The sequence below is a fragment of the Colletotrichum chrysophilum genome (genome assembly GCF_026319265.1).
Source record: "Colletotrichum chrysophilum strain AFK26 chromosome Unknown scaffold_103, whole genome shotgun sequence".
Taxonomy (NCBI): domain Eukaryota; kingdom Fungi; phylum Ascomycota; class Sordariomycetes; order Glomerellales; family Glomerellaceae; genus Colletotrichum; species Colletotrichum chrysophilum.
The window spans coordinates 66,327-87,685 of record NW_026517390.1 but is presented as its reverse complement, the minus strand read 5'-3'; the positions used below and the strand labels follow the sequence as shown (position 1 = coordinate 87,685).

The 21,359-nt window shown below is 55.4% G+C and overlaps 4 protein-coding genes across 4 annotated transcripts; 3 read left to right on the top strand and 1 right to left on the bottom strand.

Annotated features, from left to right (window-relative positions):
• Positions 1-8,183: 8,183 nt before the first annotated feature.
• Positions 8,184-9,836, bottom strand: COL26b_010044 (uncharacterized protein; the record flags this gene model as incomplete). The annotated part of the gene is made up of 2 exons (XM_053182756.1): positions 8,184-9,381; positions 9,505-9,836. The coding sequence occupies 2 exons, from the start codon at positions 9,834-9,836 to the stop codon at positions 8,184-8,186; spliced, it is 1,530 nt and encodes a 509-aa protein (XP_053033292.1).
• A 2,720-nt stretch (positions 9,837-12,556) lies between these two features.
• On the top strand, positions 12,557-15,407 carry COL26b_010043 (uncharacterized protein; the record flags this gene model as incomplete). The annotated part of the gene is made up of 3 exons (XM_053182755.1): positions 12,557-12,699; positions 12,760-13,172; positions 13,219-15,407. The coding sequence occupies 3 exons, from the start codon at positions 12,557-12,559 to the stop codon at positions 15,405-15,407; spliced, it is 2,745 nt and encodes a 914-aa protein (XP_053033291.1).
• Positions 15,408-15,747: 340 nt separating this feature from the next.
• COL26b_010042 (uncharacterized protein) lies at positions 15,748-17,778 on the top strand (the record flags this gene model as incomplete). Its single annotated transcript, XM_053182754.1, has 1 exon — positions 15,748-17,778. One exon carries the CDS (start codon positions 15,748-15,750, stop codon positions 17,776-17,778), a length of 2,031 nt encoding a protein of 676 aa, XP_053033290.1.
• A 1,319-nt stretch (positions 17,779-19,097) lies between these two features.
• COL26b_010041 (uncharacterized protein) lies at positions 19,098-20,974 on the top strand (the record flags this gene model as incomplete). The annotated part of the gene is made up of 4 exons (XM_053182753.1): positions 19,098-19,202; positions 19,300-19,672; positions 19,742-19,947; positions 20,000-20,974. The coding sequence occupies 4 exons, from the start codon at positions 19,098-19,100 to the stop codon at positions 20,972-20,974; spliced, it is 1,659 nt and encodes a 552-aa protein (XP_053033289.1).
• Positions 20,975-21,359: the final 385 nt, after the last annotated feature.

The window sequence follows — 21,359 nt, the reverse complement described above, 5'->3', positions numbered from 1 at the left end:
ATAGCCTGCTTTGCGTCTCGCAAGCTTGGAAGGCCATGATGGTCAATAGCTGGAGCGGAAGCATGCATACCTTAAGCTTCTGCCGCATCTTCAGGGATCTGGGCAGCACTAACTCTGGCAAATGGTGTGCCTCTCTGGTGCGAAGTCAAGCCGCCATGTATGCAAAAGTCTGAGAATGGTATCGTAGCCCTTGAAGGCCCGCCAAGGGACCTTCAGAGGGTCGCCGTCTAACGTAGAGGCTGCGAGGTCTCCATACTTCCTACCACAACCCAAGAGTCAAGCTTTTTCTCATAAAGACTGGTCTGGTAGGCTCCTTGCCAGAGATATCAAGATTCGGATACCGTCTCTGGATTTCCATCTTGAACATGGCGTTTTCGAAAAGGACCAGACACGGAGCCGCTAGACTCTAGTTCCCGGCTTAAGCTTGCCATGTGGGTGGAAGCCGGGATCGCCTCATTGAAGTACTCCGCGAGGAGACAGCGAAAGCGGAGCTCGAACATCTTGACTTTCCAAACCCCCCTGGATGATCCGTCCCACTTGACCTGCTCGATACACTGGGTATGTATCGTCGAACGTGTCTGCGCTCGCGTGCTGTCTCGACGGCTCGCCATTGCAAAGCTTCCCGCGCTTCTCCTTTTTTGTGCCTTGATCCTAGCTCTGCATTGTGATTTCCATGTGCGGGCGCTTCTGAGTCCATTCAAGTGCAGATATCAATCAGGTGGAGGTTGTCGAGAGGACCTCAAATGCAACGCTTTCTGCTCAAAGACGAAACAAGCTGCATTCAGGTCGGAGTTCTGCCAGGCAGCAAAGCCATTGGAAGCTTCCGTTTTGCCGGCGCAGCCTGGATCCCCATACCATTATGAAGTGCGCCGAAGGTCCAAAGCTGCCATCAGTGAAACGTGTTGTTGTGAAGTCTAGGCGTGTCGTAGAGAGCGTATGGAAGTAACGGACGCGAGATTGGCGTCGGCAATTCCTTTTCCTCCAGTCTTTTGATTGTTCATATTCGGTCCCCGGTTCCAAGGTCACTGTGCATGCATTCGCGTGCTGGGTACATGACATGATGGGGAAGGATGTCGACGTTGCCATGTATAATACAACACGGTGCAGGTTTCTGCTGCGAATGATCCTCGAGACCCCAACCCTTTTTGGATATTGCTGCATTAGCTGAGAAACTTGGGAGGTCAGCCAGACTAGAAACGCCGGCGTGCAGCTGCGGTGGTGCCACGGCGAGGGTACTTTGATGTACATGAAGCGCTGCATACGCCGTTTGTACCCATCCGCCAGTTCTGCCGCTTCGTCCGTGTCCGTCCCGCAGCAGATTTTCTCTCCCACGCTGTTGTGGAGGGAGCTGGTGCCTGGGTCTGCTCGCTTTATCTGTAAAGGAGGTTCTTGACAAATATTACAAGTGTTGATAATGGTCAGCCGGTTGTAAGAAACGCATAGCTCATATGTATTTCAGAAGCGGCGAATCCAGTAACACCAACGGCTTCTCATCCGCCCCTCCCCGCCTGTCAGGTCGCGGGCTCCTGCAGATCGTGATGTTCATCACTGCACCCCTTTGAGCCTCATGGGCGTCCAGCTGCGTCTCGCGTCGCACGACCTTTTGGTGCCCGCTCACGGCGGTACCCTGCAGCAAGCCCAAAACTGAGATCCATCAACCCCAAGGCGTTCTAAGGTCGCTATTCTGGTAGCTTCTCGGCTGGAAACTGCTCCTGGGAGATACTTGGCGTACCCACTCCGAGGGACTGAGGGTCCAGCAAGGCGCCGAGGAGGGACAGGCCTACCCTCCATCGGGAAACCCGGGTAAGAAGAGTTGCTTGACTGACATTGCAACTCTCCTGTCACTTCTCATCTTTCTTGCTGTGGTTGGTGTCTGCAAGCCACGTTCCAGTGCGGGAGCCAATCCCCAATTGTCTATCCGTCATTGATGGGCCGCGAGCCACGGGCGAAGTCACACATCGTGCAGACGCGCAGATATAGTATCAAAGTGGGTAAACCCTCTTGTCTACCGTGTGTTGTCGACAGGCCTTGCATCGTTCCCATGGAGTTTTGCCGCTCTTAGCAGCCTGTGAGCAGTCAGCCTGCATTTCTGCATCCATTCCATCGTTTTCGAGAAGATAGTGCTGCAAGTAGGAGAAGCGTGACCAGATGCAAATCAATCTCACCTCAGCCTGTTACCAGAAGCCGAAATCCGAGACCTCGAGTATAAAGAGTGTGCTTCCCAGCACGCTGTCCAACCGTCTCTGGACTCCTGCAAACCACACAAGCAAGACATATTGGAAACCTTACCCCCCTTTCACCGAATTGACTAGAAAGCCACCCACTTCACGGTCGAAACTTTCCACAACCGCCGTATAATATGGATCGCTATCCCTGCGTCAACAGATACAAGCATGGCGTTGACTGCCCCGGCTGGGTAAATGTCCACGGTGCCCGATGCGAAGACTGCGTTGTTGTAAGTGAAGCCAGACGGCATGTTCATAACAGCTGACGCTAACGTGGCCCAGTACAACCGATAAGTTGAAGTTGGCGTGAATTCTTCGCCTCGTCCAGCATGGAATCATACTAGTCCAACCGGGACATGGCTACAAGAAAACAAAATCCTGCAAAGGCCGACTGAGAAGCTGCGAACGACGCTCTGCGGACCCGGCCGCCTTGGAGCTGGGGTTTGGGCAGATAATCTGCGCAGAGAGAGACAGAACGACATGGCTTAGAGATTGGGGTCTCAGTCTGCATGGGATATCCATCATTTGCCCAGAAGTTTGATGGTGGCGATGGGCCTGATAGGCGGATATTGCAGGTGTTAATCGGTAATCAGAAAGAATCCAGAAGTACATTCCTTCGTCCTGCTCCGGTAGCCAGCAGCCGCCGCGTGAAATGTTCTTGCATCGATATGGAATGAATGCAACACCCCGTAGTCCGAAATTAGAAATCTTTCTTTGACCTCCAAGAAACGGATGTCACGTAAAATGTGGGCCGTTGAACTGGCAAGTGGCTAGAAGTTCTGCGAATCATTTGTTGGCGCGCAGGTGAAAGCGAAGCACAGCCATAACAAGCGCATTTTCAAGATGGGGTTGATACGACGAGCGACTGGCATCGAGGTACAGCATACGCAAGCCTGCTGCAGACATGCATCGCGGAACAACGATTACGATCGTGACGCTGCAATGAGATCGTGGAGCGTGGAGTGTCTGATTGGGCCGAGCGGAAACGGGCGGTTGTAGCAAAGGTACATTTCGAAAGGTCACCGGGGATCTCTCAGATCCGGATGTCGTCCAAATCGGCGACAGGCGGAGCCATGGCCACCAGGGTTGGGGTCGGTGGAAGACGGCGTGATTGAACACAAAGGCCGGCCGCGGTGGAAAAGAGAAGCTCTGCATCGAGCCGAGTCAGCCATGGGCAAATTGGTAACCACCTCGCCCAAGGTAGCAATAAGGGTGTCGCCTGATGGCGATTCGGGGTCGTTGACGACAAGGCAGAGCGAGAAGGATTCGATATTCTCATGCCGGCAGGCCGGCAGGCTGGGACCCACGCATGGAGAACCAGGGTCACCGAGCATTGGTGTTGTCCAATGCAGGCTGTTGGCGGCGGTGGTGGTGGTGGTGGTTGTAACCGATTTGACGAGTTTGTACTACATGAACCTGATTGGGTTGGATTAGATCATCAGCGGGCTGCAGCAATAAGATGGGGTGAAGCAGGTCAAGGCCGGGCAGGGTGGGAGGGCAGTGTAAGGTACCTCGAAGCATGGTGTATATCCGCAAGGTATCCGTGTGGGCGAGACACAGGCGAGGTGTAAGACGACCCCAATCGCCAAGCCTTGATTGGAGCTTCGTCAAGGAGATATTCTCATCGTAGCATCTCGGATGCGAAGGCGGTCATTACGTTAGTGTCGGTAGGGTAGGTTGGATCTCGGTCTTGCGGCAGTCGCCCCTCCGCAATGACAGACAGAGTCTTCATTTCTTCTTCGCGGCGTAGGCGATGTCGGTGTTGGCTGACGCTTGCCGTCATGTATGCCAGTGCTGATGGTGAGAGTGTCTGCGTCGCGAACATTACATGCTGCACGTGCGAGGATGTTTTCAAGGCGTCGATGCGGTTGGCAGAACAACTCATCCATTGTGACCTGTCGCCTGCTTGGGATCCTTGGATGCCGAAGAATAAGGCGTGGGAGCATTGGCAGAAGCGAGGCCAGGGTCGAATAAACCTTCTGATACGAGCTTATTGCGACGGCAATTGGTTGACGACAGAAACAAGCGGCCTCATCTGACGCAGCAGCCTGGAGCCGTTGCAGTTGATGTTGGCTGCTGTTTGATGGTTCAGGTGTTGTTGGTGTTGAAAGGGAGCGACGGCAAGAAATGACAAAGGAAGACGGACAGCAAGGATATCCCAGAATGGAAAGCGCCTTCCTCACTACCTGGACTGGAGACAGGTTGCGTGTGTGACCTCAGGCCATCCTGGCATTGCATTCCTGCGATTGGAGCGCGCACGTAGGGCAGGTAGGCAGGTAGGCAGGCAGGTACTTTCCTCCATTTGACTGGAAAATATGTCAAGCGCTGTGCTGTCTACGGCCAGCCTCAAAAGCCAGGAATTGAGTCTTTCATCCCTGTGAAAGGTACCGTGCTTCGAGAAGGCGAGCAGGGTTCCGGAAGTACCTACCTTACCTACTTTATCAGGTAGATACGATAGGTGAAGGTGATGGCTTGCCAGACTTCGAATTGTTCATGATGGAAAATACCTTGTTGCATGTGCTCGGTTGACGATACATAATGAGCAGACACGCGTGGACGTACTCGCACTTGCACTTACAACCAACGGAAGGTCCCACCCCAACAGGCAATGCCTGTACTTGACTCCCCGTTGGCACTTACCTGCCTTGGGTAAGGCAAGGTATTCGTACGTCTACCTCAGACGAGTACCTGTTATATGGGAAAAGTGGAGTCTGACCTCGCTCTTCCAGGAACAAGGACAGGTGAAAACTTCACGTTGCGACGGGACTTCACTTCATGGATGACTGACGCGAGGTCCGGTATCACGGCTGTCAATGACACCTCCGCGACATCTCGAATTGGTCAGCACGCACTGAGTTCAATTGAATTATTGAATTAGGTAAGGCCTGCTCGCGGCATGTCATCCAGCGCGATGCTGTATGGTCGACCAACGGTGAGATAATGATGGTGTGTCGCACAGAAAGGTGACACAGCAGAAGGCACACGCAACAACACAGCGCGCCCGCGCCGTTTTGACTCTCCACATCAGCGCCATGGAACTTGCTAAGCACCCAAGTAAGTCGGGACCCCAGCCCGCGCCGCAGCGCCGAAAGTTAGCCGGGCTAATTATGTCACGCCAACTCCGTCAAACACCGCATCTGCCCGACCACCTCCAAGACGGACGAGACACCCTGATGGAAGCAACGGGCAGACGAAGACGGCTTGGCAGGAGATGTAAGTCAGCACCAACAGCAGGACGCTAGCCGTGCAAGGCATGCGACGCGCAGTAAAGTCTCTGTAAAGCAGTCAGGCAGTATGAGGTGACACAGCGCCACCAAGCCTATCTGATGCCCTCAGACCCTACCTTCCTCACCTTACCTTAGGGTACGGTACTGCGACAGAAGATGTGGAAGTGGAGGCCCACAGTGAACCGACCGATGTTCCATGCCGCGCCAGAACCTGCGCCAAAATCACCGCAGCAGCATGACAACGGGCGACGGGGCTACCGGGTTCACAGGTCACTGCGGGTAGGTGACACAGACCACATGCGGCCGAGTGGAGCCCGATTCCGGGTCCGCCTTCCTCGACATCTCTCATCCACGTCCCTCGACTGTGAACCTGCCTTCCTCTCGGTTGGCTGTGGTGTGGTCTCCGACTCCACGGCCCTCATACCTTACCTACCTTACCTACGCAGTACGCCCACTGCGACATTTTTGCATCCAACATCAGTGTCTCTGCTCAATGTCGGCCTTGAACCCGTCTCTCAAATCGGAATGCCCCCATGACGACAGTATCCACAACGCGCATACTGGCGGTAGAAACTACTGATGTCTGAAGTTCTGGCAACATTCCCGAAGGGATGCGTTCCCTTCATGCTCCAAGACTGCGGGTAGCGGCTGCAACGCACACCACACTACACTCATCTCTACACCAGCCCTCATGTAATCACAAGCACCCCGGGCCATGGCCGTGATAAGATGAGGTGTTTTATCGGCTGCATTGCTTTGGGTGGCATCCTAGAAGGGGAGCCCTTTAGCCATGCGATGTGCGCCATGCAGATGCACGAGGGGCCCAGGTAAGACACATGCGACGGCACGGAAACGAGATCGAGGCCTATGAGGGCTTGATGACTGAACACTGCTGACGAAATGGACAACAGGACCATGTACCTCTGGCCGCTGACGCAGATTTCATCGCGGCATCCATCGCAACAAATGTCGCGGCATCTCGAGAAAACGAATAGCCGACTGACACAACGGTCGCCTCCCTCGAAACACCTCAGATGTCCTTTGCTACGCGAGAGGAGGCGGGATCACGGCTTGCCGGTCGTGTTGTGGTCACCTACTTTGCGTGAGCCGTCGACATGGCGCCAACAAGTCGACATCACGACTCACGATATGGTCACCTGCTGCGCCACCTGCCTCCAAGACCATCCCACTGCAGCCCTTCTCGCAAATCGTTTATCATCCTAGCCTATGACAACCTGTCCCGCCCCGTCCTGTTCAATGGTGCCCTGACAGCCTCCACATCTGTGTACAGTACCCAGCTCATACTTTCCAGCCAAGGTACTTTGACACGCCGCTGGACTTACATAAGACACAGAGCCTCTCAACGTACCTGCCCCTCGTGGCTAATGCATCAAAGGGGCGTCTGCAGCCTGTGCTGGCTAGCTAGAGGTTCCTGACTCTCGGAAAACATGGCTGCGGTGCGCACCCCGCTGCTACAACAAATAGCTCAGGCCATACAGCCATCTTCAGCTTGTCTGGGGTCCCTCAATCTCGATTGCGCCTGGTGTGCGACTACCACTCGCCGAGTCGCCGCCACTGACATATGAACCTCGCGCATGTTATATACCTCTGTTTCAATTTCGACTGCAACCGCGTGGGATCCTGACCAGCTCTCCCGAGGACCAACGCGCCACTAATCAGTTGGAGGGTCCTTACTCTCGGAAACTAGAGGTGTGGTAGGCGCACACCCTTTTGCCGTCAGCGCAGCATGGCCCCGTATCACCTGGGTCGTCACAGGGGCCGCTCGTGACAGATCCGGAAAAAAGGCGCCTTACAACTTCCAAAAGTCCGGTAGAGGCTCCCAGCCATCACCAAGGCCGAAGGTGGTGGACAAGGCGCCCCGCCGCCTTACATCCCGATTTCGGTACCCAAAAAGGACCAGATCGGCCCGGAGCATCCCACCCGAGTCGCATTGCCCGCGGCAGAACGCTCGGAGGGGGAATCTTTTTCCGTCACTCTTCACTCTCACCGGCATTGTCTCAACCGGCAGGCAAGGCGATGGACGGTCCCGGCTTCAGCCCGTGAGCCCCTTGGTTCGCACGAGAAAGAAGTGGCACCGTCTGTCGCCTCGGGGGTTATTTGCGGCAACCCCGTTGCAGCCCCACGATAACCATTTGGGAGCAATAAGAAAGGTATCAAGATCGAAAAGAGGCGCTTGCAGCACCGGATGCATGGCAAACCAATCAAGCCTGGCCTCCAAGAGGCAGCCAGGTCAGAGTAGACAAGAGACACACCGTAAATATGCATGATTGTACGTGGGAGTACGGCCTGCATCAAAGTGGGTGTCCAATCACGTTCCTCCAAGCCAGCGTTCCGTTTCTCCGTCCCCCATACTTGCGTGTTGGGTGCAGAATGAGACATTTGTAGCATCTCGACCGGGCCGTGGAACCCTTTCATCTGCCCCCCGAAAAGTCGCCTTACCCAGTCATTTCCATCGGGGAATACTCCGACACCGCAACATTGGCACGCGTGCGTTGCGAGAAACTCCCTCCTCTTCAGCCCGCATGGGCCCTTGCTAGCTTGTCCGTCCCATACCTCAAGAAATTCGATGCACGTACGGTGGGATCGTCCTTGTTATCGGAGAATGTGGATGATTACTTGGGCTAAGGAAGAAGTGGGTCACCAGGCAATAATATCAAATGCTGCAATTAAGTATCATAAAGTCATCTCACTAAAACACCCCAAGCCGTATTTATACCAAAGCCGCAACACTCAATAGCAGCAAGCCAACAGCCAGTGCCCACGTAGCCGGCGGTGAGAGAGATCCAGCAGCGTTGCCCAGTCCAAACGGCAGTCCTTGCGTCTTGAACGTGACGTTCTGGGGGATGGTCTGGTTCCAGCACTGTGCGTTGCTGACGTCCAGATTCGTGAGATCATTGGGCACCTTAAAGAACATGTAATTGTTCTGCGGGATGTCCTTGAATCCCTCCGTGTTGTACGGGAACTTGTCACCGTCATCGGTGGCGCTGGTGTTGCGCAATAAGATGCACAGCACCTGGTTGGGGTAGTCCTTGAACATGGCCGGGTACGCCTTCATCACGTCCGAGTTCGTGGTATCGCCGACCAGGATGAACTTGCGCTGCGGGAACGTCTGGAAGATTTTGTCGAGCAGGAACCGACGAATCGACAAGGTCGCGCTCACGTCGGAGAAGTTCAGCGGACGAGTATCGAAGCTGCCCAGGGGGTAGGTCTTGTAGATGAACTCCATGTAGTTGCGCGTCACTTGCTCCGGCGTTGTGGTCAGGTAGTGGAAGTGGAAGTCGGGGATCGACGCTGACCAGTTGGCGTAGATCTCCGGCATGTTCTCCCAGGGGGTGAACGGACGGGCAAACGAGTTAAGGAGACCTTCCTTGGGCTGGTAGATCTTGGTAATGCGCAAGATGTCGTCAATGTCTGACAAGACCGTGATGCCCTCGGTGGGCACGAGGTACGCCGTCGCGTTGCCCGTCAACGTGCCATTGGTGTACATGTTGAGCGTCTGGATGGAGCTCGTCTGGTTGCCCGGAAGCAAATGTCCGCCGCCGCTGCCCGTGGTGTTCTGCAGTTTCACAAACGCGTCAAAGTCGCCTTCCGAGGTCGTCAAGTACGGCAGGTTGACCCTCTGGGCGCCGCCGCGCGCATTGACTGCACCTCCGCTCGCGCCAGGGCGTACCGCCACGTCGTTGACAAAGTCCATGGTGACATTCTGGTCGCCCTGCTGGACGACGAAGATGGACTTGGTGACATTGCGCGCTTGTGCTGCTTGATCCGCGGGCAGCTGATCGACGTCGACGTCGATGAGGAAGATGTTGGCCAGGTCATCGACCTTGGATTGGCTGATGTTGGGCTGCTTGAAGACGTTGCCGTGGATGCGGACGTTCCAGCCCTCGTCGGTCCAATTGCCGTACGCCCTGGGAAGCAGGCAACAGTCAGCATGATTTGATGTTTGGGGTTACACAGGAGGAGTCTAATTTTGGCTTTCGCCTCCCGGAGGATGCTCCGGCGTGTGTGTGAGTGCTGCAAGATGTACTTACGGGATATTCAGGACTTGGGTGGGCTGTGCCTTGAGATCACCGTCGCTGATCCCCAGGGAGCTAAGGACCGCGCTGCCGGTCGGGAAGTTTTGGAAGAAGTTGGGGACACCGGAGGCGACGAACGAAGCGACATCGCTGCCCAGGCCGCCTAGAACGCTGTGGACGTAGCTACCGATGTCATCGGTGAGGTCGGGGCTGCGGCGGACGCGGGTAGGTGGAGGAGTGATCATTGGGTGTGAGGGATCGACGACCGCGTGAGGTGGATCGGCGGGAGCGGCGAGGACTGCCGGCAGAAGCGCCAGAGGCAGGAGAGACGCGCGGAGGAGAGCCATGATGATGATAACTCTGCGTAGGAGACGATTTGATGATGCGAGTTCGATAAAAAGGTGACAAACCAATCGATCCCGAGTGTGACAACACAAAGTGGCAGTAGCGTAAACGTCGAATTACACGATCCGATGCAGCACCGGGCCTGATCAAGCGGAAGGACTCTCAGAGGCCTCGCCGGGAGAAACAAGAAAACTCGTCGCGTGCGTGACGACGGGTGAAGAGAAGACGGGAGGGAGAAGTTTATTGTGTTTGTCTGTTGTCCCGCCGTTGCTGACTGTTTCTCACTCTAACCCTCCTGCCTTGAATGAGATGGCGGCGGACAAGGCCTTGTTCTTGGCCCCAAGCCGTTCCTGGCATGGCTGCAGACAGTGACGTCAAAGTGCTGGGGGTAGCCTAGGCCCGAGATCGACTGTCTAGCGGGTTTCAGAAGTCTGCGAATGGGGGAAGCGAATCAAGCTTCTTGTGGTGGGGCCGCTGTCACTCTAGCGAATGAGTGGCTTTCGGACCACTGCGAAGATTAAGATTGTTGGCCGAGTGCGACAAGCTTCAAATTGTTCAATTGATGGGATGTTCCTGGAGCATTGACGAGCTTTTTCTGCAGAAGCATTTGGAAGCCAATGCAAGTTACAAGGGTTGTCCGTGGACTGCGGCCAAGTTTAAAGTAGGGCACCCTGCGCCATGTTTCTGGACCGATCTGCTCCCCGTTCTCAGCCCCAAAACACTATCAACCGCATCCAGATGCCCCCTGCTCGCGTATCGTGGTGTTCGGTCCTGTCCGAACGAGTTAGCACCTGTATCAGAAGTGATTGGAAAGAGATGGGTGTGACTTATCCCCAGTCGCAGGGGGTCGCCAATCTCGCCATTGCTGGAGAGATGGCAACCAGGGCTACCTTCCGATGGCCTGCCCTTTGATTCGAATAAGCGCTCCCTGAGCGGTTTGAAAAGGAGCTGCCATCCATATCCAAACGATTCTGGACAAGCACAAAACTTTGACTCCAACACGAGATGGGTCCCAGAATCGAATGGATCTGCTCGACAGCCCCCCTCCTCCTTCTCAGAGTGCAGCGGGGATCGCTTGCATTGCCCTCTGCTCACGAGCCGCAGCCTTCATATACTCAGCTCAGCAGGGATTCGACGAGCTGAATCGCAGTCTGGGCGGGCCCTGAACAATCGAAAAGACTCTCTCTGCTTGTATCGCACGGCCTCCTGGGACAAGTTTTCGTTTCCTCTCCGTCTGTGTGGGTGGACAAAGGAGGGCATTCCGCGCGGACGAAAGACATCCATAAACTACCGCGCTCTCATCCGTTGAGATTCATTACTGAACGAACAACGGGGAAATGTTGGGCTCCAGGGGAGGACAACGGGGATTTGGCGTCCTCCGATGTCGTGGGACAGAACCCACGACTGGAGGCTGATGCGCCTGGCCAGATCACATGCAGGCATGTCACATCCAGGGCAGTTGCCTGGGTGTGGTTCGGGGGAACGCCGACTGGCTGCGAGATCCGATGCGGGCAGCTATTCTGCTGAGTAAGTCCCAAGCCGTGGTTGGAGGTGTGGGTGCCGAGAGCTGTCAGCATGGCAATTGGTCTTGTCAGATCGAAAAGTTTCCGTGCGTAGCCATGGAATCCTCGCAACACTGAAGTGCGGCCGGCAAGGGAAGACCACGACGATGTTGAAGAAACTTCGATGCTGACTGTTCGTGGCCAACGCTGCGCTCTGCCCACTGGTCTCCTCACACAGGTCGATAGCCGCCACTTGGGTCTATCATAAGCCTGGAAAAAGCAGTGTGCTGCCAGCAAGATCCCGCGAGTCATGTCTACTATCACCCCCAATCGATCTATTCTTGGCCAGAGTACTGGTTCCAGCGGATGGGTTCTGACGAGCGGCCTCAGACCAGAGGCTCTTACACAACGACTCATAGTAACCCTCCTTTCGCGCACCAGGTGGTGACTGGACTGTGTTCCCTGCCGGTCCGTCCACGTCGACCTCGCTCAGCCTACACCACTTTTCAGCGGCGAAGCCTTGCTGCAGCCAGGCGGACTTAAAAGGCAGAGTCGACGACTGCAGACGCAATACTTGAACCAAAGGGCAACTTAGGGTTAAGTTCCGAAACCCATTCTCTCGGCGGGACTGCATTTGTCGAGGCCACGATAGATCCAGCCGCGGCAAGCGAGGTCCTGTTACAGGCTCGGAAGCGACGTATCGTGGTCTCACAATCCGTGCCGAGGGTCTGCGATAGACATTCCGTGAGGAAAATGAGAGTCGGAGAACTGAAGGGGAGGCGTCGTGCGAAGAACCACCGCGTCTGGGGCAGACACGGGGCGAGAGAGCCCGTAGATCGATCGGGTAGGGCGCGTCCAGCTGGTCTCCAGGTCGCGATTCGAATTGAGCCCCGGCGAAGTTGAGTATCCGGCATTGGCTCCTGCAAGTGGTGCGTAGCGAAAGCGTGTTGGTGGAAAAGTTGAACCTGGGGGAAAACTTCGAATAAAACGAAGGGCAACATGAGCTAGAGAAAACAATCAACGCGAAAGGGAAGGAGACGCGTCTGAGACCTGGCAACCACTTCCCGCGTGGGTGGGCGCGCCTGCACGTGACGCGACCCACACAGTGAGAACTGCCGGGCCGTTGCCAACTTCGCACTCATCGTCTCTTCTAGCACCGACGTCAGTGAATTATTACTAAGACGGGATCTTGAAGTCTCTCACATCAAGAATCAGCCGCCATGGAATCAGACACCCCTGAGAAGGACCCAAAATCCAAGCTCGCGGACGGCATTCTTGACGCCGGAAAACGGGCGTTTGACCCTTCCGCCGATGCCGCTTCGAAAGAAGCCGCCCAAAGAGAGTTCCAGGAGCTCATCGATGGGTAGGTAAATTCGGCTTGGCCAAGCGTCTTAGAAGCATCGCATTCTGACAAAGGGTCTAGGAACGGCGCTTGGAGCCTTTTGCCGGTGTTGAATGCTCTCATTAAGCCCAACGTTGCACCGTCATGGCTCCGCCCCGAGCTGATGAAGATCTTGACGCTGATCCCATTGCGACCGGACGGCGTGCGAGGAACCATGGAATTCGTCTTTTCTGTGCATCCCAGCAGTACACTCAAAGCCTCAGAGGCTGCGGCTCCTCAGAAGCGGGGCGCCAACATCACGCAAGAAGCCATGGCCGTTGTGACTCGCATCATTACATCGCCCCCCACTATTGTGTCTCCAGAAGATTGGTTCTCGGCAGTTGCACCTCAGCTCATCGTTTTGTTGGACGGCAAAGAAGGTCCGGAACTGACAACAGCTGCGGCTCAGATTATTATGTTTGGCGTGTTAGGAAGGAAACAATTTGGAGCACCCGGTGAGTCCTGTGGGTTGGCGTTTCATGCATGCACTGACGTTTGCAGGGTCTCCTGGTTGGAACGCCTTTGTCGAGCCGCTGTTGCGCAATCTGAATCCATCTCGAAAAGGTAGCACTGTGATTAAGAAAGAGGACTCTGACATTGTCGACCTCAAGATCAAGCAAGAGGACACGGACGTAGTCGATTTGAGTGGAAGGGCGGCTCTCGTCACTGCGGACGACTTGTTTGTCACTTTCAAGCGCCTATCGTGCCTAATCAACTCAACGCCATATCCCGCACAAACAAGACGGATGCTTGATCCTGTTCTGCTCCAACTATGGGCGGTCTCCTGCTGGGGCGACACCAGCCCGAAAACGGAAGAACGGTATTCGAAGCCAGCACGTTCGCTGCTTCACACCTTTTTGAAACTGAGTGCTTCTATCACCAAGCTTCATCTTATCATTGAAAACCTCGTTTACCGTGGAGAAACGGCCGAAGGCAGCATCAAATGGCAATATCAGGCCACATCCGATGGAGACCTGCAAATCATTGCGACTCCACTCGGTCAAGGCTCGCAACTTCCAGAACTCAACTGGGGAGAGATCCAAAAGCGATCGTCTGCTCTCGTCAGACTCATGACGGCGAGCTGCACTCCAGAAGAGATATCCTTATTCTTCTTGGAGTTGTTGAGCCGGTGGTTCCAGTCGACCACGGCTGCAAAGAAGGCAGAGGTCTTGTTCAAGTCCGAGGAGGGAGAGAGTAGTGACGAGATCAAGAAGCTTCTGGAGATCACAGTATTGCAGAAGATGCTGGAACAAGCCCCAGACAAGCTCATCAGCCGCGTGACGCAAGTGCTCGAGCTTGTGTGCCAGATCCTGGATCCGGCCAGCCTTCAAGATCATCCCGACGACATAATCGCTGTTGCTCTGAGTTTGCTGAATCTAGTCATCACCGCACCAGGCTTTAAGAAGTCGAGTCTCAAACCTGAAGCTTCCGAGACGCTGGAAAAGGCTCTCGATCAACTGGGCAACGCAGGACGACCGGATGTTTCCCCTACCGCAAAGAACCTAGCTCTCCTACTTCAGTATCGCGACGCCATCGATCCAGATGAGGAAGACGCGTTCGTGCCCAACGACAAGCAGATTGAAGAGAGGAAAACGTATAAGCTTGCTTTAGAGTACATAACCCAGGCAGATAACCCGCCTCCAGTACGTTCCGAAGGCCTCAACCTCCTCTCAGGTTTGGTGGCTTCGAACAGCTCGATTCTCGACATTCAGTCAACACTCGTACTTCTCTCGTCACTGCTGCAAGATAGCGAGGACTTCATAAACCTACGAGTCATCAAGCTCTTTACGCAATTGGCAAACAAACACCCGAAGGCAGCCACACAGGAGATCCTAGAGCACTACCTGGACGCCAAGGAGACGTCAACAACCGATATTCGTTTACGCTTTGGAGAGGCGCTACTCCAAATGATTGAGCGCCTCGGTGAAACGTTCACTGGAGATGTTGCAAAGAGGGTCTCTGAGACGCTTCTGTCAATTGCTGGAAGAAGGGGCCATCGACCGAAAACGGAAGCGAAACAAGCTCGCGAGAAGCGCCTGCAAGACATGAAGAAGAAACAGGCCGAGGACGCCTGGAGAGGCGAAGTGCCAGATCTTGGAGACGAGATGAATGAGGATGAACAGGCAAAGAACGAGATCTTGACTCAGATCGTCGAGGGCTGGGAAAGCAAAAGAGGCAGCGAAGATGTCCGGATGCGGACTTCCGCTCTATCAATCTTTTCCTCTGCAATCGAAGTAAACATCACTGGTGTTGGGTCCGATTTGGTGTCTATCGCAGTTGATCTCTGCATCAGCGTTCTCACCCTTGAACGGGAAATGGAGAAGGGAATCCTTCGAAGAGCAGCTATCCTCCTGATCCTAGGATTCGTCAGAGCCCTGGACGATGCAAAGCAAACAGGCAGGAGACTTGGTTTCGGCTTGACGGATCAAAGCCGGGAGGATATTATGAGGACGCTAAAGTACATTGCCGTCACAGACAACGACGGACTGGTTCAGCAACACGCTCGCGATGTAATTGAGAGCATGGAGAACTGGCAACTTTCCACACTCCTTCCGGCAGAGAGCTCCGTTGCGGAATCAGGCATCGGTCGCCTGGCAGGCCTGGCAATTGACGCAGGCCTGGCAATTGACCAGGACCGGTCGCTCCCTTCTGTCAACACAAAACGGCCCAGGATAGAAGAGATTGAGTGAACATGGAATTTTCACTGAGTCGAAGTCTTTTCCTTTGAGACCGTGAAAAATCATCGGCAGGGCGGGAACAATACGTGTGATCGATGTTCCGATCTGGTTCAGATGAGGTACGGCCCGGACCGGCCCGCCACAAAGTGATCAGGGGGGGATGGGTGAACACCGCTTAAGTGCATAAAGCGCCACGTGATCGCGCGAGGCGCATTCCAATGTCGCGTTTTCGAATAGAAAACAATTAAGCAAGTACCTCGGCGTACACCCATTGTACCCTTCACAATTCGCCTCACACTAGACACGCGCCTCGACCTCCTCCACCGCGGACTCCCTTTGCCACTGCGCGACAATGGCTCCTGCCCGGGTCATCGCAGACTCAGACGACTCAGACGATGACTTCGATCTGGAAGACGGTCCAGCGAAGCCTCCAACACCCAAGAAATCCAGCGAAGGACGTTCCTCCGATCCAGTAAGCGCTGCGACAGGCTCAACCGACCCTCAAGTCTTCCAAGAGATATACAACGACCAGCGAGCTCCAGCTACGGACGACATCTTGTCGCATCACGATCACTTCTCGGTACCCCACGGCGCGGTCTGTAGCTCCGCATCTGATGGCATAAAGGCTGCGACGAAGAAGGACGACACCAACACCTCGTCATTGACTTCAATCACCGACCCGACTATGGGATCGAACCGGACAAAGAAGGCAAAGAGACCGGAGATCGTGGACCTTACGCAGGTCACGACCCCTGGGAGGAGTGCCAATGACACGCCGAAGGACATGTGGGACGTGCCTAGCAGCCCGGCCGAACAGCCAACAGCACCGATTGCTACCTTGGCCAAAAACAAAACGCCTACAAGCAACAAGAGGAAGCGAGTGAACAATGTCGAGTTGACCTCTCCATTAGCTATCGAGATGCCCTCCCAAGGGTCCACACAGCCGTTTGACGTCACTCCGGTAGGGAGAGCCAACTTTTCTCTACCTCAGGCAGCCAAGAAACAGAGAATCGATGCACCGGTGTCATCGGCGGCGACTGACGATATTGACATGGTGGTCCCCCTCGATGATGGTTCTGTACTGGTCAATAGCCCGATCTCGGGACAAAAGCAGGTCTCTCTGTATATCGAACCCCGAGCTCTGACGGCTAGCCAACAGCTGCAATACGAGTATCATTCAGTCGATCCGTCGCCGGATGACCAGAGACCACCGCCTTCCCGCCATTTCACAACCTTGCAAGCTGCAGCACGCTCTAGTGGAGCTACTACTATTGCATACTCTACGCCCAGTCAAACACGAGTCCGGGGAATGCTCCAAGAGTCATTCGTAGATGATACGAACTCTCGAACGGCGTTTGAAGCCGTGCAGGAAATACGAGAAGTCATTGACCCCGAAGCGACAATCGAGATCCAATCATCACCGGACATCATATCTGCAGCGCCTGTACGCAAGAAGCGCAGTCAGCACCGTGATGAATCTCCGCAGGCTGCAGCGTTGCATGTTGCAGACGATTGGAACTCGGACGATACTGGGTTTCCTCGTGAGATGTACAAACCTCGACCAAGCCGACGAAGGGGTAGCGACGCTAGTCGGCAGAGCGATAACGGGAATGCCACATTCACAACAGTCCCCGAGGCTGACATGGGACCAGCTGCACAACTTATCGAAGAGGTTGCTCCACCAGCCAGCCCTCCCAAACCCAAGAAGAGAGGGCGCCCTAGGAAATCCGATGCAGCAGCAGCCCCTGAGCCTGCCGAGACCCAAGCACCGTCACCCGGAGTCGCACCCGCAGTTCTGAGCGAGGTCGCCGAGAGCCCAGCTGCAGCGGAACCAACGTCAGCGGCTACACAGCAAACCAAGAAGAAAAGAGGCCGGCCAAGGAAGTCAGACAAGGTTGTCGCGGCGCACGTGCAGCAGGAACCCGTGGATCAGCCCGCAGCCGTTGAACCCGCTGACGAGGCCAAGAATATTGCTGTTCCAGTGGATTTGGAGCCTGCGGGTGATAACCAATTGGAGAAGACCAGCAGGTCAACCAAGCCCAAGAAGAGTGATAAGAAGCGATCTACAGAGGAGGTGACCGGAAAAGGGCCAGCGAGTGAGACTACAAGTGAGGCGGGCGAAGCACGGGCTCTGCAGCCTACAACGGCCAACTCGGGGCTGAAGCCCGGTTCCGATGGTTCGGGTCCGCAAAGCGCGGCAACAGAGGGGGAGGCGGCAATTGTCACTCCGCAGAAGAACGAGGTCAAAAAAGAGGTGGCGGGCAAAGCCGATGGCAAGCAGGGGGTCACAACGCCAGCATCGCAGGCTGGGAAGCCTCTCTATCGGGTGGGGCTCAGCAAGAAGTCGAAGATTGCACCACTACTTAAGATTGTGCGCAAGTGAAACAATTCGATGGAAATTGGCGCGGGGCTGACGGCGGAGGGGTCGATGTTGACCATATTTCTTTTTTCGAGATACCCGGGGCATTGTGGGAAGCAGGCGTTTAAGGCACGGCACAGTGAGAGTGGGCTGGACAGACAGCATGAGGCATACGATTGATGAGGCTCGGCGGTATTAATGATGCCGATAGGATGCTATAGCAAGCCTATTATGGATATTCGATATGCGATGGAAACTTGCAACAGTTTCAGTCACTCCTCCAGGTTGAATCGAGACATCAATGCTCATCACGGTTACCCAAACCCAAGAACAGGCCAAACTGCCAGTGACGACTCACTCGACAGGTCCTTCGATTAGCCAGCGACAGCTACCAGCCTCGCCGTCAGCGACACAAACAGATTGTCAGCACCCGAGCTGTCAGAGCTCAATTGACTCGATCTGATGGAGGGGGATGGAGGGGTAATCGGTTGGAGGGGCAATAAGAGGCGCATATTGCATGTTGCATGCTGCTGGCTGCAGCTCAGGAGGTGGACACGACACAAGGAACTTCAGGCGCACGGATGCATCAGCTCCTGTGCGACGCTGGAAAGAGCTTGCTGCCCATGATCCGTCCAATCACAGAGCCAGAATTGGACATTCCGGCGCCGAAAACCAGGATTCTTGGCATCCCGACATGGCCCAGAGACACTCGTCGGAGTGGAAAGTGGACATTTGGGGAAGGGATGACAACCCCGCGGCCAGTACTTTTTTTTATTTTTATTTTCTTCCCTGGTGGTCTCCCTCAGCGCAGCGCAAGTGCCATCCAATGTCCCATGCCATGTCCTGCCCACCCGTCCGACGCCGTTGTCACCCCGCCGCCGCCTGCCTCCCGATTGACGGCTAGTGCGGGGCAAAATTTGCGGTTACTCACTCCTGAGTTACTAAAGTTGCGCAAGACCAGGACTGGGACTGTAGGTAGGCACGGGACATTGGCGGGGAGGGGAGGACCTAATTACAGACTGGAAGACGCTGGACAGCAGTGACTGTGGACGACGACGGGAGGGGTCCCGGGAGGGAAGAGGAGAGGAGAGGGGCTCTTTTTCTGTTGGCTCGACTCGCATCGAGTCGAGCCACCACCGACTTTCGGCCACTTGACGTGCTTGGTGTGACTCGACTTTTTTTCTTTCTTCTTCCGTCCATCGCTCCATCCCGCCCTTCTCAGCCCGAGATCTTGCATTCGCAGAGACGAGGTCTCGTTACTTTTCCCCTTCCATTTCCCGCTCCCTTTCAATTGGGCTTCGTCCTCTTTTCTGCCCATTCCCTCCTCACCGCATAAAGGCATCATGGCCACCAACGGTACCACCACCAACGGCCAGACCGGCACCGGCGCCGACACCACCCACACCCAGTCGCAGCGCTACCTGAGCACCCGCGGCGAGGACAGCGGTGTATGTTATACCCCCGTCTCTTGAACCAATTGCTTCTGCAAGCCATTGCGCGCAACTCCTGAAGCCACTGTCTGCACAGCGCTGATCGCATCTCCAGTTCTCCTTCGAGGAGGTCGTTCTCAAGGGTCTCGCCAGCGATGGCGGTCTCTTCATCCCCGAGCACATCCCCCAGGTCGCCAACTGGCAGGACTGGAAGGATCTCTCCTTTCCCGACCTCGCCCACAAGATCCTCTCTCTCTATATCTCCGCCTCCGAGATTCCTTCCGAAGACCTCAAGGGCATCATCGACCGAAGCTATGCCACCTTCCGCCACGCCGACACCACACCGCTCCGCCACCTGAACGACAACCTCTACCTCCTCGAGCTCTTCCACGGCCCGACCTTTGCCTTCAAGGACGTTGCGCTGCAGTTCCTCGGCAACCTGTTTGAATACTTCCTCGTGCGCAAGAACGAGGGCAAGACTGGAAAGGGTATGCTCGCTGGAGCCCGCGCGGGGTAGATTGCGCCTGTTGGACAAGCCAGACTAACACGTTGCGCAGACAGACATCACTTGACTGTTGTTGGCGCTACGAGTGGTGACACAGGATCCGCCGCCATCTACGGCCTGCGCGGCAAGAAGGATGTCTCTGTCTTCATCCTGCACCCCAAGGGTCGCGTGAGCCCCATCCAGGAGGCCCAGATGACGACTGTCCTGGACGAGAACGTCCACAACCTTGCCGTCACCGGTACCTTTGACGACTGTCAAGTAAGTAGCCCGTCACCCGATTGTGCGCCTTCGCCAACATCAATCGTTACAGGACATCGTCAAGGCCCTGTTCGCCGATTCCGACATCAACTCGACGCACAACCTCGGTGCCGTCAACTCCATCAACTGGGCCCGTATCCTCGCCCAGATCGTCTACTACTTCCACTCCTACTTCTCCCTCGCCAAGACCTCCGAATCCTTCAAGCTTGGCGACAAGGTCCGCTTCGTCGTGCCCACGGGCAACTTCGGCGACATCCTCGCCGGCTACTTCGCCTTCCGCATGGGCTTGCCTGTTGACAAGCTCGTTATCGCAACCAACGAGAACGATATCCTCCACAGGTTCTGGACGACCGGCAAGTACGAGAAGCAGCCCGCGCCTCCCGCCGAGGCCACCGGCGGCCTGGCCACCGATGGTGCCAAGGCGCATGAGGACGGCGTCAAGGAGACCCTCAGCCCTGCCATGGACATTCTGGTCTCCAGCAACTTTGAGCGTCTGCTGTGGTTCCTCGCCTACGAGTTCGCCACCACCGCCGGCATGGACGACGAGTGGAACAAGAGACAAGCCTCCCAGGAGGTCGCATCTTGGCTCAAGGACCTTAAGACCAAGGGCGGCTTCGGCCCTGTCTACAAGGATGTGCTCACTTCAGCCCGCCGCGACTTCGAGAGCGAGCGCGTCAGCGATCCCCAGACCGTCGAGACAATCAAGGACTTCTACAACAAGATCGACTACGTTCTTGACCCCCACTCTGCCATTGGTGTTGCCGCTTCCCTGCGATCTATTGAGCGCGCCGCCGAGGTGCCGCACATCTCCCTTTCCACCGCCCACCCTGCCAAGTTCGCCGGCGCCGTCGACATGGCGCTCAAGGAGGAGCAGGGATTCAACTTCAAGGAGAAGGTCCTCCCCACGGAGTTTGTCGGTTTGGAGGAGAGGGAGAAGAGGGTCACAGAGTGCGTCAACGACTGGCAGAAGGTCAGGGAGATTGTCAGAGCGCAGGTCGACGAGGAGCTGAAGGCTCTCCACAGCTAAGCGGGGTGACTGAGGGCTGAGAAACATACAAAGCATAAGCATACAAGCTGTGTCGCGGTTCACTTTCGACCACGGCAGCAAGAAATACCAACGAGAGGCATACGTTTTCTGGAGAGCGCTTGATGGCGGAGGTTTTTCTTTTCAGTCACCAGTGATCGGCATCTTGATAGTGCGCTACGCATCGTCAGACTGTACGTTTTTGATTTCATTCTGATATCTACACCCCCTATAGAAAACACTTGTGGTTCGTCTGGGGGTCGATTGGGCGGTTTGGAGAGGGGCGCAACTTGCATTGCATGAAGCCGTTTTGGCTGCGGTCGAAGACCTCCCGCATTCCGGGTGTGGTTTACAAAAACGTAAAAACGCAAAATAGGAGGGGGATCAC